The following is an 18,481-nucleotide window of genomic DNA, read 5'->3' as shown; positions in this document are numbered from 1 at the left end:
ATTCAAAGCCTTCTGTTCACAATCTGCCAATGGATATTTATTGAATATTTACTAGGTGCTAGGTACTATTCTTGGCACTTTTCTGAGCACCTTGTATGACTAACTTAACCTTCATAGTAACCCTATGATAATAGATTCATCACTTCCCATTTTACAGATGAGGATGAAACTGAGGCAAAGAGCCTTTAAGAAACAAGTCTACGATCATACAAGAAAATAGGAGAGCCATGCTTCCATCCACAGAGTTTGGCTCTAGACGCTACACTCAGTCTCCACATCATTTATCTTTTCATTGCTCAAGTGAGGAAACCTTAGCCTACCTCTCTATCTTTATTTACTCTTTTTCCCATTGTACTCTAGAGCAGAACCCTGCTAGCTGTTTCTGTGACCTGCTTCCAATTCTTTCTCGGCCCACAGAAAAATATATTTCCCAGCTCTTCCCTATAATTACGGTAGCTGTGTGACTGAGTTCTAGCCAGAGGAATATGAGCAGGGATGATATGTATGACTTCCTGGACTGGCCCATTAAGCCTCTCACACATGGTGCTATATGTTCTTTTCCTTTCTTTCAGCTTAAGGAAGGTGAGCGTGGTGAGCTTGGATGCCATATTTTGAAGTGTTGGAGCCCCAAAATGGAAGAAGGCTGGATCCCTGCATGTTTCTGGGAGAAGAGTCAGGAACCAATCAGGAATGTCCGTGTTAGATTTTAAGTGAACAAGAGATAAACTTATACCAGTTTTATGCCACTATATTTGTTGGGGTTGTTTGTTGTAGCAACTAGAGCTATCTTAACCGATATGTGTGTGAATCAAATTGATCTTTTATCCCTGGAACATGTGTCTGGCTTTTGCACATACTTTTCCTTAGAATTCTCATTTTCTCCTTCCAATTATTCACATCCTAAAAATTATTCAAGGCCTAAACCAAGTCCATTACCTCCAAGCAGCTCTCTTCCACACCCACCAGCCACAGTGATATCTCTTTCTCTCAATTCCTTTAGCACTTTGTTGTCTTTGCCTTTCATGTGCCCTTGTCATGGCTTCATTTTGGGATGTTGTGTTTTCCCAGTGAGGTTGTAAGCTCTTCAAGGTCAAGGATCATGTTTTTATGCTTCTTTTATGTCTCTGAAGTATGTAATATGGTGTTGTAGCTTGGGGATTTTCAATAAATATTTGTGGGAAAAATGAATTTATAAATGTATTAGGCTCAATAAAGTCTATATTCCTAAAAACAGTCATTTATTACTCAAGCAGGAAGGCATGTAAACTATAATTTACTGGAGTTGGTGTTCTTTTTATTCCTTTCACCGACATATACAGTCTAACACTTTTGACAACTGCTTAGAGGAGACAGAAGGCATGCTTATCAAGTTTCAGATGACACAAAACTAGAGGTAATAAATAATGCACAAGATGACAGAATCAAAACTAGGCAAGTGGGAATGAAGCCGACAGCATTTAATAAGGATAACTACAAGATTAAAATTTTAAAAGCCAGCAGCCCAATTTCAGTATGGAAAGACATGGCTTTCACTTTTAATTAGCTGCTTGGGCTGACAGGAGCTCAGAGTGGTACACAGGACCCTACTCAAAGTTAGGCCTAGGGCACTGAGTGGCAGGCAAAATATTTAGGCTCTACAAGGGCACTGGCATGAAGTAAGGTCACTAGGTGGAGCCAATTGGAGGTGGATGGAGCCTCAACTTTGGGAAAAGGGGAGGAACAAAGTCCCATAAATTAGCCAGGGCAAGCTCGGCACACTGGCTAGCTTTCAGCTGTAGCATTAATGAGAATCCCTGTCCGAGGCCACCATTAAGTGCTTTCTGACACTAAGCTAGTACCGATAGGACAGCCTGAGTCCTCTGAGAGTTTTGCCTTGAAGTGGAACAAAAAGGGTCTTTAAAGGTTTGTTATTTTAATTTTAGCCTCATTCTCCTCTGTTAGGGTCAGAGCTATCCTTCAACTAAGACCCCTCACTTTTGAAGCTGAGAAATGCCTCGTCATCTGGCATGTACATTCAAGTCACCTTTGAGATGGGGAGAGAAAGCAGAAGATCACATCTTTTCTGGGCTCAGCAGGGACAATCATTGCAGGATCCTCAGTTAGATCTGCGCCTAGAAATCTACATTTCCTAAAAACTGGAATCAGAATTCTGGCAAGAAGCCTGTGGCCCAGGCCTTGGCACTAGATCATCAAAAAAGTGAATACAATCTTAGGTGGTGTGAATAGAAGCCTAGCATCTGGAACAACGGTCCTGCTGTCATCTGTGCTGGTCACGACACACAGGAAGAACTGTTTCTATTCCAGTTACCATGATTTAAAGGGAAACAGGCGAACTGGTGTGTGTCAAAAGGAAGATAATCAGAATGTTGGAAACCCAATCACTACTTACGTTTTGGTGGTTGGGGCTCAAGGCCTAGAAGGGGTCAAGATGGTGGATTGGATGGGAGGGTGGTGTCGGGCAGCATAGATATGAGAACTGCCTTTGGATAATGTGAATACAGTCTTGTGAAAGAATGCTAGCTTGTGAGGTAATGCAGAATTGGGACCAGTGGGTTTGAAGCCCCCCAAAAAAAGACTTTAGCCATTATAGCTCTTGAAATGTAGAATATGCTTTTTAAGTAAGAGAGGTTTAAAATGTTCAAGTAAAGGTCTGATGACTGTCATAGATGTTTTAGCTGGAATTCGGGACCTTTGGGTGGGAAGTTAGAGGATTTCTAAGGTCTCATTCAAATCTAATGGTCCATGACCTAATCAAACTGTAACTTAGAAATGTGCTACAGAATCTGAAGGAAAGAGAGTATTACCTGAGATTCTTTTGGAGTCTTTTCTTTTTTTAAATGAGACTTTTTAAAAAAGATTTTATTTATTTATTCATGAGAGACACAGAGAGAGAGAGAGAGGCAGAGACACAGGCAGAGGGAGAAGCAGGCTCCACGCAGGGAGCCCGACGAGGGACTCGATCCCGGGTCTCCAGGATCACACCCCGGGCCAAAGACAGGTGCCCAACCGCTGAGCCACCCAGGTGCCGCTGATTTGATTTTTGAAGTGGATCTTCCCCTCCAAAGAAACAGAACCCATGGATTATTTGATCTGCGATATGAACGGTGAGAAAAATAGTGCCATTAGGAAGGGAAAGGCACTCCCTGAGGTGTATAGAAAAAGAAACGTTCAACAAACACCGTGGGGAAGGCCCGAGTCTGTGCAGGAGTGAAGGCAATGTCAGGGAGAAGGCTGGAAGCCCTTTTCGCTAGTGACAAGAAGTTGTGATGCCCATGACACTGCGCAAGGGGAGAGCTCCCCCAGAGCGGGGAAACCCGCTTGGTCTCTGCCTCCCCGCGTCCGCAGGCCCTGGAGACCGACTCACCAGAATCCCGTTGTTTGTGACAACCTACTGCCCTTGACATACTGGGAGTTTCTACATCTCTGTTCTTTGCTCCGCGTGTGTTTTTGGACTCACAGACGGGAAGACACACACACACACATCCTTTGCATAATCTCAAGTCCCACCTGGGGTGAGGGGTCGTCTGCGGACTTGGGTAGGGAAAGCCTCTCACGCTAGGAACTGGGGGTGGTGCCGCGTGCTGCGCAGCCCGGGCCCGAGAGGGCAGGGGCAGAGGTCGGGGTATTTACCCACAAACACCCCGTCCCCTCCTCCCCGGCCCCCGACCACCAGGAAGCCCTGCACTGGCTCCGCTCCAGCCGCCGCACGGCGTCCACGTCCACGCGCGCCCTGGGGTCGGTGCGCGGTGTGCGCGGTGTGCACCTGCGGCGGAACCCAGGTAACGTCGGCCGGGGCGCCCCCCAGGCCCGCGCCCCCGCCGCGCCCCCGCCCCCGCGCCCCGCGCCCCGCGCGTCCCCGGGCCCCGCTCCGCGTGCGGCGCTCGCCGCGGCCGCGGCGCCCCGGGCGCGGGGGGTGGGCGCGCGGGCTGCGCGCGGGCCGGCGCCGGGGCTCTGGGCATGCTCAGTGGCTCGGGCAGGGCTCCGGGCGCGAGCCGGGCTCCCTCGGCGCCGCATTCAGCCGCTGCCGAGGGAGCCGCCGGGCGCTGCAGGCTCGGCGCGCGCTGCCCGCGGGAGGCCCGGCCGCCGCCCCCCGCCGCAGCCCCCCGCCGCCGCCCGCCGCCCGCCGCCGCCCGCCGCCGCCCGCCGCCCCCCGCCGCCCCCGGCCATGGCAGCGCTCGGCCACCCCGCCGCCTTCGGCCGGGCCACCCACGCCGTGGTGCGGGCGCTGCCCGAGTCCCTGTGCCGGCACGCGCTCCGGCGCGCCCAGGGCGACGAGGTGGACTTCGCGCGCGCCGAGCGGCAGCACCAGCTGTACGTGGGCGTGCTGGGCGGCAAGCTGGGGCTGCAGGTGGTGCGGCTGCCGGCCGACGAGAGCCTGCCCGACTGCGCCTTCGTGGAGGACGTGGCTGTGGTGTGCGAGGAGACGGCCCTCATCACCCGGCCCGGGGCGCCCAGCCGGAGGAAGGAGGTAACCGCCCGCCCGGCGACGCGAGGGGCGCGGCCGGGGATGCCCCGGGCCCTCCCCCGCCGCCCGCGCCCGCCCGAGCCGCCCGCCCGAGCCGCACCGCCGGACCGGCCCCGGCTCCGCCGCTACTTCGCTCTCGGGGGACAGGTTGTGTGAGAGACAGAGAGAGAGAGAGAGAGAGACAGACAGAGAGAGAGAGACAGAGAGAGAGAGAGAAACAGAGAGACAGAGAGAGATAGGGACAGAGGGAGACAGAGACAGAGAGACAGAAAGAGACAGAGACAGAGAGAGACAGAGAGACAGAGACAGAGAGACACAGAGAGAGAGATAGGGACAGAGAGAGACAGAGACAGACAGAGACAGAGAGACAGAGAGAGACAGAGACAGAGAGAGAGACAGAGACAGAGAGACAGAGAGAGAGAGAGAGAAAGAGAGAGAGACAGAGAGACGGGGGGGCGGGGAGCTCACTGCTCACGCCTCCCGCTGCAGGCGCAGCTTGGGCGCCTCCCAGACGCCCCGAAGGAGCGTGGTTGTGCGACTCCGGCAGGTGGGTGGGGTGGGGACTCCATCGCGCAGGCGTTTTTATTCGCAAAGACGAAAGTGTTGTGAAGACCGCGCAACTCTGAGCGCCCCCGGGGAGCGGGGGCGGGGAGGGTCGAGGCTCGGGCGGGGGGAGGGGGCCCCCCCCCGGGGAGGACTCCGGGGGTCGGCGCTGGCTGGTGACCCCGAAGCCCTCAGGTCCTGCCCACGGCTGCGGGGCCGGCCCGGCCAGGTCTTCGGGTGTCGGCGCCCACAGACCTGGGGCGCCCCGAGTTACTTTTTGGGGACGGCAAGTGAGTCCGGCCGAAAGGGACGCAAGTCAGGAGGGCGGTTTGTTCCTGAGCCATGAATACGTATTCACGAGTAGGCTGGGTGTGAACCGTTGTACCGGGTGTAGGGTGTTGGGTGTGTGCGGCTGTGCATTCAGTCAGAAATGGTTGTTTCCCAAATTCCATGATTTTTACTCTCTGTGTTTTTAAGCTTATAGCGATTAGAGCTTGTTGGGGTCTCGAGGCAAAGTGACTACTTTTGCAGGTTGTGAAAATGGCTGTGATGGCTTTAAACCCAAGGCAGGTTAGTGGCGAGAGAGAGAGAGAGAGAGAGAGAGAGAGAGAGAGAGAATGGATTTAAAATGCCGTCTGACTTGGGGTTCCCCTTATTGCCGGGCTAAAAGCCCAGGCTCAAGACTCACAGTTTCTATTGGCATCTAGTGGCATGGCAAGAAGCTGGTGGTTTCTTTCAAATTTGGACGGTTAGGGATTACCCCCACCCCCTTATTTTGTCTCTGTTCCATGCACACTGAAAACGCCTCAAAGAGCTTATAGTCAATATTTGTTTATTCCGCACAAACATCACTACTTAGTTGATCGAACCATACATGAGCTGAGAGAAAAGCATATTGCATTTGTTTCTCCCTGACGCAGCTCAGCTTTTGTTCGCCCTACCTTAGCAGAAAACAAGAAGAGTAACAGGTCCCATTCTCTTTACCTTTTCTTTCCTTTGCCACACCTCTGGGTTGGTGAGATGGCCCCCCTGTTTTTTTTTTGGCCCCCCTGTTTTAAACTGATGAGCATATAACCAACCCTATTGGAGTACTTCCTAGTGTGTCGTAGGCTATATGGCACAACTGTGTCGTGCCTTTCAAAATGGTGCTCATTTGATGAGGGTAGTCCAGTGTCCCGTCAAGAGACTGTCGCATGTTTAATCATCCATTTCATTTTATTCCTATAATAAAACCTTCCGGGGATCCCTGGGTGGCGCAGCGGTTTGGCGCCTGCCTTTGGCCCAGGGCACGATCCTGGGGACCCGGGATCGAATCCCACATCGGGCTCCTGGTGCATGGAGCCTGCTTCTCCCTCTGCCTCTCTCTCTGCCTCTCTCTCTCTCTGTGACTATCATAAATAAATAAAAATTAAAAAAAAAACCTTCCAAATTTTGGCCTTCCTGATACTAAAGTAAGCACTGATATTTCTCCCCTGTCAGATTTTGAGGCATACATTTTAAATTGGCTTCACTCTTATATTAATCCAGTGGCCCTCTGCCGGAGGCCGGAGGCCACTTAATATAGTGGGTAGGAACACCAGACTGCATCCAATTCTGTGACCTTGGGGAGTGTCTCTTGCCTCATTTTTCTCACCTGAAAAGTGGACATAATTCCTATTTCCTAAAGTTATTGTAATAAATTTGTTAATCCATCTGAAATTTATAGGATAGGACATTTCATGAATGATGGTCTTTAGTGTTTACCTAACAGTAGGTCATGGAAGATTTATTTCTTTTTGAGCAGTAGGAAGTCTACTATGTACTGATGTAGTTACAGTGATATTTCCCCTTCCCACAGTGAAGGGGCGTCATCTTCACCCCTTAGGATCCTCGCGATCTGTCCTAATCTGCTGCGTAGCACTTCTTCCCGGCTTGAGCTTTCTACAGGCTCATGTTATCTCCACAAAACGCCTTTGCCGTGCACATGATCTGAATCAGCAGAGGAACAGACCTTTCAGCCATAGAGAGAAATATGGGCAGTTGTGTTGGATGGGGTAGTCTGGAAAGCAGGGCTATGTAGGGTAACCAACACTCTTTGAAATCTGTCACATCTCCAGTTCACTGGCTTAGTTGTTGAGTGAATAAATGGATTAATGAAATGCTAACTAATATTAACAAGCTAATAATAATTACTTCAAGGACCTCTTTGGACTGTTGTATATATTTTTCATGTGACACCTGCCTCACTAACTGAAATTCCACAACAATCAAGGCGATGTATTAAGATTATTTATACGATTTCTTTGCCTTCTCCTTTATTTTTTTTATTATTTTTTTAAGATTTTATTTATTTATTCATCAGAGACACAGAGCGAAAGAGAGAGAGGCAGAGATACAGGCAGGGGGAGAAGCAGGCTCCATGCAGGGAGCCAGATGTGGGACTTGATCTGGGTCTCCAGGATCACAACCCCAGGCTGAAGGTGGCACTAAATGAGCCACCCAGGCTGCCCCAGCCTTCTGTCTCCTTATGCTCCATTCCATTCTCCATGTTGTAGAGTCCAAGTCTCTAAGCTGGTTTTTCTAAAACTCAAAATTTTTTTAAGACTTTATTTATTTATTCACAAGAGACTCACAGAGTGAGAGAGGCATAGACATAGGCAAAGGGAGAAGCAGGATCCATGCAGGGAGCCCGATGTAGAACTTGATCCTGGGACTCCAGGATCACACCCTGGACAGAAGGCAGGCGCTCAATTGCTGAGCCACCCAGGCATCCCTCTAAAACTCAAATCTGATCCTGTCCTGCACTGATGAAACTTCTTGAAGAACCTCCATTAAGCTTGATACACCCATTGAGCTGGACTCTGCTTGCCTTTCTAGCTTCATTTGCATCTCTGACCCTACCGGAGTGCCTCCCAACCCTTTGGCTCAAGCCAAGTTCTCTCACTAAAGCTCACCATGCTCTTCTTTTGTAGGCAGACATTTCTCCTTTGTCTGGGACATTCTTCCTCTTTTCCTCTTCTCCATTTTACCTAGCTGTTCCTATTCATGCATCACGTCTCAGCTTACTATTATCATTAATATTATTAGCTAATCTCAATTGGGTGCTTGCCATTTGCAAAACATAATATCAGATTTATGACCTAGATTCCATTGAATGGCCACATCAACTCTTTGAGCTCAGTACTATCATTATTCTTTTAAAATTGATAGAACTGAGGCTTAGAGAGATTCAACACCTTGACCAAAGTTATAGAATGGAACCAGTGAAACCAGAACTTGAACTCAGTTTGTAGAATTCTAAAGCTCTAGTCACAATCATTGTGATACTGAACAAGCAAGCATGGATTGGTCCTCCTTTTATGAGCACCTGTAACTCTCTGCACTTCCTTCTATGATATATTTCATACCATATGATAATAGCCTGTTTTACCTTTCTGTATCCCCTCACTATTATGAAAACTGTTAGGACCAGGATCACATCTGCATTCTTTAACATTTTATTCCCAAGATTTTGCACATAAGAGTCGTGCAGCATATATTTTGTTGAACAAGTGTGTCCATGAGTTTAGATCAGTCTTAGATTTCCTTGCTTATGACATATTTGGTGTTTTGCAAGCAGAAGTTTCATTACAAGTGATTACAAGTGCAGGTGATTTATAATTGTTTTTCTTTTCCTCTGCTTTTCTCTGTCTCGTTATTTTGCTTGTTTTTTTTTTTTATAAAAATCCTGAGAAATTCCTTCTTTATCAAAACATCATGTTATATTTGGTGACTTTTTTTCCTTGAAAGAAAGGACTGAGAATCAAACTCAAGAAAGTAATCCTTCTGTGAAAGCCACAATGGGACCTCCCAATATTAATAAAATACAGGTGCTGTCTGCAGGAAGTGTAAGTTTTAGTGAAGAAAACTGTGTGTACAGAGTCAGCAAATAATGTTAATTGTCTCTTAACTCTGTGTCTTCACGAGCAGGAATATTTTAATGTTTAATATTTAAAGACAAACTAGCTTTGAGAACCAATCATATTTTAAATGAATTCAGCTTAATTTTAGAAGGAAAAAAGTCAACTTATAAATGTCAACATCCTGTAAACAAATATCTAAGACTTCAAGAAAGACAATTAACAGAGTGTGAGGATTGGGTTTTATTTATTTATTAAAGATTTTATTTATTTATTCATGAGAGACACACAGAGAGAGAGGCAGAGACATAGGCAGAGAGAGAAGCAGGCTCCATGCTTCTCCCCGATGTGGGACTCGATCCCGGGACTCCAGGATCAGGCCCTGGACCAAAGGCAGGCACTTAACCACTGAGCCACCCAGGCATCCCAGAATTGGATTTAAAAAAAAAATGAAAAATTTTGGATATATTAAATTCAGAAGGTTCAAGAGGATAGATAGGTGGTGAAAGTAAGTCTCCCTGCCCTTGTACCTGACTTACCCAGCTCCCTTCCTTAGAGGCAAGTGCTAATACCAATCTCTTGATTTTCCTTCCAGAAAGTTTTTAGTACCTAATAAATGATTAACTGACAAAGGTTACTCAAGCAAAATTATAAAGTAAATCCTATGCCCTTTTGCCTCTCTTTCAGAGTCACTTTATCCTTTCCTAGGTACCAAGGATTAGTATGAGGGATATTCTGTCTAGGAGAAAAAAACACACAAACTCATTCTCACAAGGTAGTAATGGCCTTAATTATCCTTTCCTGGATCATTTGTATTTTTAGGGACCTCCTTAGGAAGAAGGCAATGCATAGCACAAGGTAATAAATACCAAAAGTGGAAGTAGACATCAAGGTAGGGACATGGAGGCATAAATGAAAGGTGTGAGCAATACTTATTTAGGTAGGAATTCCCCTTTTATTGGAGCACTTAACTATTTGGACCTACATATTTTGGCCCTGGGTTTATTCTTTGGTTAGGCTAAAGGCATAACCCTGTTGATCGTAGAAGCAAGATGAGCAACAAGACCAGGTCTAATGATTAGCTAACATGTGCCAAATTGTATGTGTGTGTGTGTGTGTGTGTGAATTGCAAAAGATGGTATTATTATTATTATTAGCTCTATTTAAAAGAAGGAAACTGAGGGTCAGGTAACCAGAGTTAAGTAAGTTGTCCAAAGACACACAGCTAATAAATGACAAAACTGAGGTTTTCATGAAAATGTGAAAGTTATTGTTGCTTGAAGTGCTTGTAGCCAGTTGTGGTTAATCATAACAACACAATCAATACAAAATAACTACCCTAATCCCCTTTTTATGCAACTAACAATATGCAGATCTCAGTTGGATATTAACGAAGTGAATGTTTTACTTCCCTCCTCTTATAAATGAGAGTAGATTGTTTTCATTTTAGTTAAATAATAATAATCTGACTATTTACATGAAACCTCAGAATTCCGTAGGCATAATTTGTGCAGAATTGTATCTTATTTACCAGCAGACTGGATGATTGCTTTTTAAAATGTACACATTTCCTCAAACTTCTTTTTAACATCAGGTGAGAAAACTGCCCTAAGCCATAATTAGAATTTACTCTTACTCTTCACCAAGATAGAAAGTAAATGTGCTGGAGGCTCTTTACATGGCAGCAGATTAACGGCTCTTGATAAATCATCACCCCCAACTGGTTAGAACAACTGCTCCCTTTCAGGATGTTTCTTTTTTGACTCTACTTGGCCCTGGAAAAAAAATGTTTGTAAATTGATATGTCTTGGAAACTAGAGTGCATCTATTAAATATGCAATCTATTCCCATGCAGTTGATCTTGAAAGCCTTGAAAATAAAGAACATAATGATGAGTAGGGAGTGACTTCTATTAGATACTGTTAGCTGAAAATGAGCTTTCTGCAGAGATTCCTAGGATCATTAGAGAATCATTATAAGACTAAGAAGGCAGAGATGGATCCCTTATAATTCAGATATGCTGGAAAAATTGCTTTTGCATGTATTTAAATTCTTGTTGAGCTCAGATTTCTTCAAAATTAGTTTTATTATAGTAATGGTAGGTATCCATCCATTAATATAAGCCACAACACAGAAGTCTACTTAAGACTTTTGAACAATACCTTCTATTGCTTTTGAATCATGCATAAATTATTCATGGCCTCTTATGAATCTCAGCATAAATTTGGAGATGCATGTTTAAAAAATGAGTGCTGGTTATTGTTTATTTTATGGGCATTTGCTATTAAAATCTAGAATGATTTGAAGAAGCCTCATTTTCTAACTAGAGAGTTGGACACGTGATAGAGTTCATTCCCTTACTCAAGGGGTATCATGATTAAAGGGAAAATAACTGAAATGTTTAAAAGACAAAGAAAAGTTTCATTCATATCTTATGCAGAACGTGGTGTGTTGTTCATCCCAGATAGTCAATAAATATTTATTTACCAAAGCTAAATCCCCAGTGTTCCATCAAAATGCTCCCCTGACCTTTAAAGTTAGCTTTTATAGCTTTCCCTAAACTGATATTAGGTATTAAATCTGTTAGTGTTCTCAGGCTCATTTCATAAGCAGGGATTTTTCATCCAAATGGACAAGCAGGAGTAATCTCAAACAACAAATCCCATTTAAAAATGTGTGCATGTAATGCCATCCTAGATCCCTTCATCATTGTCAAACAATTTAATAATGTACATTGTCTTCCTGAAGCTGAATGCTAAAGGAGCAGTAGCATCACATACAAAGAATAAATAACCAGACTTTAAATTCCAGTTTCTAAATGTTTAGGTCATCCAAGCAAGGTATGACCAGAAACTAGCAAGCAGAGTACAAAGATGAAAGTACATGTTATTATAGGGTTGGTTTAATTTTGCCCAACAAATCAATGTGGGCAAACCTGACTTAATTTTTGTTAGCAAATTAAAGACAACACAACTTTTAAGCTGCTTTTGCAACTGGATGGGCTTATAGGGGTAAATTGTCATTATTGTGAAGATGCATGCATCAACATTTTGCTTGATTGCAGTGTGTGTAATTAAATAAACCTTTGCCTTAATTTAAAAATATTTTAATATTTTGATTTCTTTGTTCTCATTTAAGAAATATTAAAGTTTTTTAATTTGCTTATGGTACTAATTATGAGAGCCATGATTGCATTAAAAATGACTGTACTTTTGAAGGTAAAGGAACAATAGTTGTATCATTACTATATGTTTGTGCATTCATGAACTGTCTGCTACATGCCAGACCCAATGTTTGGTGCTAGGGAGATATAGCTGAATTAGATACCACTGCTGCACTCAGGATCTCACAATTCACTAGGGAAACAGGCTGGTGGCAGATGCTTGCAGAACAAGGGGGCGGTTTTTATGACAGGGTTCTGAGTAGTGCGATAGAAGCTCCAGGAGGTGTGTCTTACCTATATCAGGACTTCTCAGAAGAAGAGAATATTGAGCTAGAAGTAACCAGGAAAGGCAGAGAGGCAGCCTTCCAGAGACAGCACTATGAAATAGGTTGAGGGTGGGCAGCCCTGGTGGCCCAGCGGTTTAGCACCACCTTTAGCCCAGGGTGTGATCCTGGAGACACTGGATCTAGTCCCACATCGGGCTCCCTGCATGGAGCCTGCTTCCCCCTCTGCCCCCCCCCTCTGTCTCATGAATAAATACATAAAAAAATCTTAAAAAAAAAAGTCGAGGGCAACAGTTCAGGAAAAAATAATTTCATTAACATTGAGAAGGATGTAGGATTGAAAAAAGCCTGCCTGTGCCCTCTCAGACTCTGAGATTTTGGTTATCTAGTTCCAGGTTCACCAAGAAGACTACCTCCTTAACTATATTTCCTGTTTTGAGCCTAAAGGGATTTGATGCCCTAGCATACCCTATTCCTAATTGCCTACTCCAAATCTGAGACTTATTTCTTGAGGTTGCTAGAATGCTATTTGGCAGGGGCAGTAATTTTTCCTCTGTGGCCCCAAATTTGACACTTTAGGATGTACCAGGCAAACCTGGCATCCCATAGTATATAGTTATATATAACATTATCCATGTCAATGGCAGTAAGAGAAAATTTTCCTCTTTGCTGTTGAAATGTGTTCTTTATTCACAAATCTTTCCACCTTGGCAGTAGACATTAGTGAATCTCACACTAACAATAAATCAAGGACAGCCTAAAGTAAGTATATATCTCTTATGGGTAAATTTCTTTAAGATTATATTTATTTGTTTGTGAGAGACACACAGAGAGAGGCAGAGATATAGGTAGAAGGAGGAGCAGGCTTCCCACGGGGAGCCCAGTGCAGGATTCCATGCCAGTACCCTGGGATCACGACCTGAGCCAGTGGCAGACACTCAACTACTGAGCCACCCAGGTGCCCCTCATGGGTTAAATTTTATGCATGCTGTGAAAGGCAACATGGTACAGGTATAGCACTGTTCTAGGAGTGGGACACTGGTTTTGATTTTTTGCAGTGATATGAATATCTAATATACTTTACAGTTTGGAGATGCTGTACTTTCTTCCTGGATCTTAGGTCACGTTGGGATGGGACGTGGAGGGTGGGAAAGGGATAAGGAGATGTGGAAAAAATTATGGGGCAATGATGATAACTTACAGTTGTGAGATGGGATTAGAGTTTGATGAAGAAAAAATACTGGATTTTGTTCAACCTGAAACATTATGCTTGTCCTTACTTAACTAACCAATCATAAATTCCTGCCTTGCTAGTAACAACCCATTATAAGATAAAGTTTAATTTCCTAACTCTATTTCAAAAGCTCAGCTTACTCAATGATTTATAGCATATTTGATAAGTAATTTTTGTTTAGAAAACTTAGACAAAAGCCATTGGAAGAGTATAACATCCCTAGACCCACATAATTTCTGTCATCACATGACTTTCATCAGTGTCTGCTAGTTGATGTTTCTGTGGTAAATGTGAATCAGGGATCCCTGGGTGGCGCAGTGGTTTAGCGCCTGCCTTTGGCCCAGGGCGTGATCCTGGAGACCCGAGATTGAATCCCACGTCAGGCTCCTGGTGCATGGAGCCTGCTTCTCCCTCTGCCTGTGTCTCTGCCTCTCTCTCTCTCTGTGTGACTATCATAAAAAAATAAATAAATAAATGTGAATCAATGACTTGAACAAATGGAGAGCAAGTGAATGTGAAGTATGTACTGGAAATTGTTTTTTTAATTAGAACTAAAAGTCTTGTCTTGTTCATCGCAGTTCTTTCTTGTAAACCCTCCATACATATGTGTTGATTTCCATTCCCAGTGCTAAACTTTGAGTTTTGTTTTCAAAATTTTGACTTCTGTCTTCCCAAACTACATAGTTATTTTTCTGAATAAAGAGAAAGAAAGATACTCATTGAAATGTAGCCTTTCTGGAGTTAGGAGTTATTGATGTAATTATTTTTAAAATTTGGAGATATGCTTGTGGTAAACTTAGACATTTTTTGCCTGAAATTATTCAAAGAGCTGAAATTAGCTAATTTAATCTTGGTACAGTTAAAAGATAATAATGGAAGAAAAAGACATCCATTTTATTCTTTTAATTACTATTATTAATTCTGGGGTCATGGGGAACCATCATTTCACAAAGAATAATATAACTACACTTTGGCTTTGGGTCATATTTTAGGCCACTTGTGATATAAACATATTTTCCAATTCAAGAGTTTTGTCTGGAGAAATTTAAATCTAGTGCTGTATTTTGAGGCACTCAAACCATTTTGCTCTTGCTTTTGGTATTCTTCTTTCTTTATGCTATCTTAGTCCTTCATCAGGGGCCCAGGTTTTCCATCTCCCATTCTGCAGAAAATATGGTGCTGGAAGAAAGAGGGACCCTAGTTGCAAAGGGCACAGATTTCTTCATTTTTATGTTATTCTCAAACTAAACATCTCTGAAGCTTTAGGCCTCCCCTACTCTCCAGGCTTTCGCAGGCCACCCCACATATGCAGTGAATAGAGCACAGCTTCACGACAAGGCTTTTTATGCAGTTGTGTGTGTGCATGTTTTCAAAGTGCTGCTCGCCACTTTTACCATAGAGAGGTCATGAAATCAGTTTAGTGGGTCATGACCGGCCCTTTTATTTTTATTGTAACAAAATCAATAGAAAATGTCAGAGTGCACTGCAGCATGATAAGATAAAATGTCATGAAACTTTTTTCTTTGTATACATATGTGTTTCTGTGTTTACTAATTACATGTATAAAATATGTTTCTTACTATATAGGTCACTGCCAAGAAAAGTGTGAAAAAAAGTGTGAAAACCCACTCTATCTCCTTTCAACTTGATTGTACCTCTCAGCCTCATTATGAAAATTCTCGAGCACCATGCCGGTTGTCCAGTTGGGATCTGGAAATCATGGTCAAAATCCCTAACTGTTTCTCTATGTATATCAAGTCATGCTTGATTTCTGTTTGCCTAGGTTGGAAATGGAACCTTCTGGCTATTTAGAACCCTGTCTATTGGGGGTGGGGGTGAAGCTTAATTGAGGAACAATAGGAGGAAATGTCAACTCCATCATTTGCTAGAAGCTGATTCTCCTTTGGTGACATTCTAAACCAGTTAAGGGAAGATTACATCGATTAAGACAGGCAAGCATAGTTTCCATTTGAACTGGCATCTTTTTCCTTTTTTTGCAAGTAGATTCTGTGGTGGGTATACACAATTGAATCACTGAACAAATTGCATCCAGAGGGGTTGACTTCTGCATTTTCCTACCGGCAGCCTCCAGATGGAAGCTGAGATCTGCAATGACCTCAGGAAGCCTCAGTGTCCAATGTTAGGATTTTCATTGCATTAGGGGATGGAAACTCAGGAGTTTTTTTTTTTTTCCTCAAGAACCCCAGAATGTGTCAAAACACAGAATGTCCTAAAACATAATTATAATGTTTATGTCATTCTTAGACCACTCCCTAAGGGCCTAGAAGGGACCTTAAAAATCACTGGTTTCACCATTTTTCTTTCACACTCTGCAACACTAAATATGTGTAAATCCAGCCTTTACAGAAGAATACCCAAAGGAAATTTAATTTTCTTCCCCAGGTAACCCATTTCAGCAGTATTTGTGAGCATTGGTGCTCATGAAGTATGAGTCATTGGAACTGATGTACCAGTTGGGGTTCATTCTGACAAAGTGTATTTGGTGAGTAACAAGTTAGTCTGTGATTACAAGGAAACAGAGCATCTGACTTTCTGTGGTAACCCCCCCCCCTTGCACAGCTGAGCAGCCTAGTACTAAGAGTGGAGTGTACTCTCTCACACCTGCTCTTTTGTCCCCGTCTAAAGGAGTGTTTTGAAGATTTTTGTAAAAGAATAATATTAGAGGAAAACAGCACGGCGGTGACTGGAGAAATTGTGTGTTTGTCGGGAAATGCCTTGGAGTTGTGCATCTTGGAGCCATATTAGAAAAAAAAATGGATAATGCATTTGTCATGTCCATGACGGCATTTATCTTTGTGATCACTGAGTTGGATAACTGAAGCCTCTGAGTGGTTTGCAAAAAAACTGAGGACGAATACTGCTTCTAAACTAGTCCCGAGAGAAAAGCTTCTTGGGAGGAGGAGAAGGAATAGTGATTTAGCTTAGAACATTTTTTTTTTGAAAATAAATGCAGAAAAACATACAAGCTATAGCCCACTGGCCTCAGTGTGGCTGAGGGCTCAATTATGATTCGATCCACGCTCCCTGAAACATTCGGCTTGCCCTGAGGTCAGCCTAATGACTAGAAATTCTGTGAATGTAACAGCTACTGTCCCTTGGACTGTTTTAAACACACACACACACACACACACACACACAGAGTTTATACACATTCAGCATCAAGTTTGGATAAAATCAGTTTTCTAACAATGCCTTCCTTGTGAATAGTGCTTGGTAATAATGCAAGTCATCAAAACCGATTAGAGGGATTCCTGAGTTACATTATTTTGGCAGACCACTAGCCAGGAGAAATATTTTTTAAAATGAATTCTGCTTTTACAGTGGGCTCTTTCAGCCTGTAATCACCTCCATGTTACCCTTCCTTCCTCTTGATTTCACCCTTTTTTGGAGCTGTCAATGGAGGAGAAAGAGTGTATGCAGTTCCTGGAGCTTTCTTACCCTTCTTTCCTTTCTTCTTGTTGAGGAGTTCCTGTAACACCATGAATTTTTCCTCTTATTCTGAATCTGGATAGTGATTTTCAAATTACCAGTTTCAACTCGTAAGTTGATCATAAAGTCTGCCTAGTGGGTCACTCTGCCTTTTGTTTGTTCTTGTAAATGAACTAGAATTGAAAATACCAGAGTACATGCATTACCCATAAGATAGCCGGTTATTGTTTCATTTATACACATACACACATGCATTTTCCTTGTGTGTTGTGGATGGTGATGTAAGGTGTATTTCTTGCTGTGAGACATTGCCATTGAAATCTACTTATCTAGGACACCAAGATAAAACTTAAATAAGTACTAACACTGGCTTTTATTGACATTCTTTGCTGTTTGCAGCAACAATAGAATTTTGACATGTGTCAAAGGCACTGACTTTCATTGAACAAATAAGCAATTTGTCTCATTTTATTACCTAGTAGGAAGGTAAAGCCACTTGTATAAATGCAGCAAAATGCAGGAGATGGAAAGGAAGAGAAGAAAAACAACAGTGTAGATAATGAGTTTGGGGTTCTTCCCAGGAAGTAGGCATTTTCAAATATCAAGGACTCCCTCACATAAATGCTGTAGAGTATTTCCATACACTTAGACACGGTATCTTCATTTGTAAACCAAACTAGGATGATATGTTACTATAGGCCAGGATAGCAGGTGTTGAGAAAGCACACCTATTGTTAAAAGGGCCACATTAGAGCCCAGTACATTTTTACATTTTGTTGACCCCAGCCTCGCTTCCACTAATACTCCTTTCTCCTACTCCCCCCTAATTTGCCTACCTGCATCTTCAGCTTGCCCCACTCTCTATATCCATCCTCACTTGAAGCACTTCATGCCAGATCATCTCAGGTGCCTCAATCATTGTCATTCCCAGCATATACACCTCTCACACAAAGTCTGGTACCCAGAGACACAGGCTTTTAAACCGCTTCTGGAGGCTGACTGATTCCTGTGACATTCCTTGGGCTGTGCTTTCTGTTTCCATTGCCTTCAGGAATGAAGAAGGACAGCTATGAATTCAAATTATCATTCCACTGCTTATTAGCTGTGTAGCCTTGAGCAAGTTGAGAATCTGTTTCATCATCTGTAAAAACTGGGATGGTTTTGACCATCTGTAACTTTGTTATGTGCCTATATGCATTAACATGTTAAGGTGCCTAGTAGTACTGTGCACGGAGTAGGTCTTCTGTCAGTCATCAATCCCCCCCCCCTTCTGTTATTATCTGTTTTTTGTATTTCTAGAGAGCAGAAATTTAAGCCCCTGAGGTTGAGACTGCACTTTTTTCTTGCTAATTCTCACCCTGGAAACTAAAGATCTCCATCCTGTTGGCTTCAGGCTTGCTGCCTGTAGCCTGCCCAGACATTAAGACTTTGCCTGGCAATTGGGATTCCCATAGCTCTTGTATT

The 18,481-nt window shown here is 43.5% G+C and overlaps 1 protein-coding gene across 7 annotated transcripts in view; it reads left to right on the top strand.

The window, feature by feature from the left end:
* Positions 1 to 1,883: 1,883 nt before the first annotated feature.
* The window catches only part of DDAH1 (dimethylarginine dimethylaminohydrolase 1), a 137,916-nt gene continuing 121,318 nt past the window's right edge, over positions 1,884 to 18,481 (top strand). For 2 of the 7 annotated variants that reach the window (XM_055341183.1, XM_055341180.1), the window contains exons 1-2: positions 15,196 to 15,289; positions 15,971 to 16,070. Coding sequence is in view for 1 of the 7 variants with exons in the window: in XM_055341176.1 (XP_055197151.1) it covers positions 4,166 to 4,468 (303 nt within the window). In the remaining 6 variants the exon portion in view is untranslated. Of the gene's footprint in view, positions 1,903 to 3,758; positions 3,780 to 4,149; positions 4,469 to 4,849; positions 5,013 to 15,195; positions 15,290 to 15,970; positions 16,071 to 18,481 lie in introns of those variants that run through there. The other 5 variants (XM_055341178.1, XM_055341184.1, XM_055341185.1 and 2 more) reach the window with 5 other exon arrangements.

The sequence above is a fragment of the Nyctereutes procyonoides genome, unplaced genomic scaffold (assembly GCF_905146905.1).
Source record: "Nyctereutes procyonoides isolate TBG_1078 unplaced genomic scaffold, NYPRO_anot_genome, whole genome shotgun sequence".
Lineage (NCBI taxonomy): Eukaryota > Metazoa > Chordata > Mammalia > Carnivora > Canidae > Nyctereutes > Nyctereutes procyonoides.
This window is presented reverse-complemented; position numbering and strand designations above follow the sequence as displayed.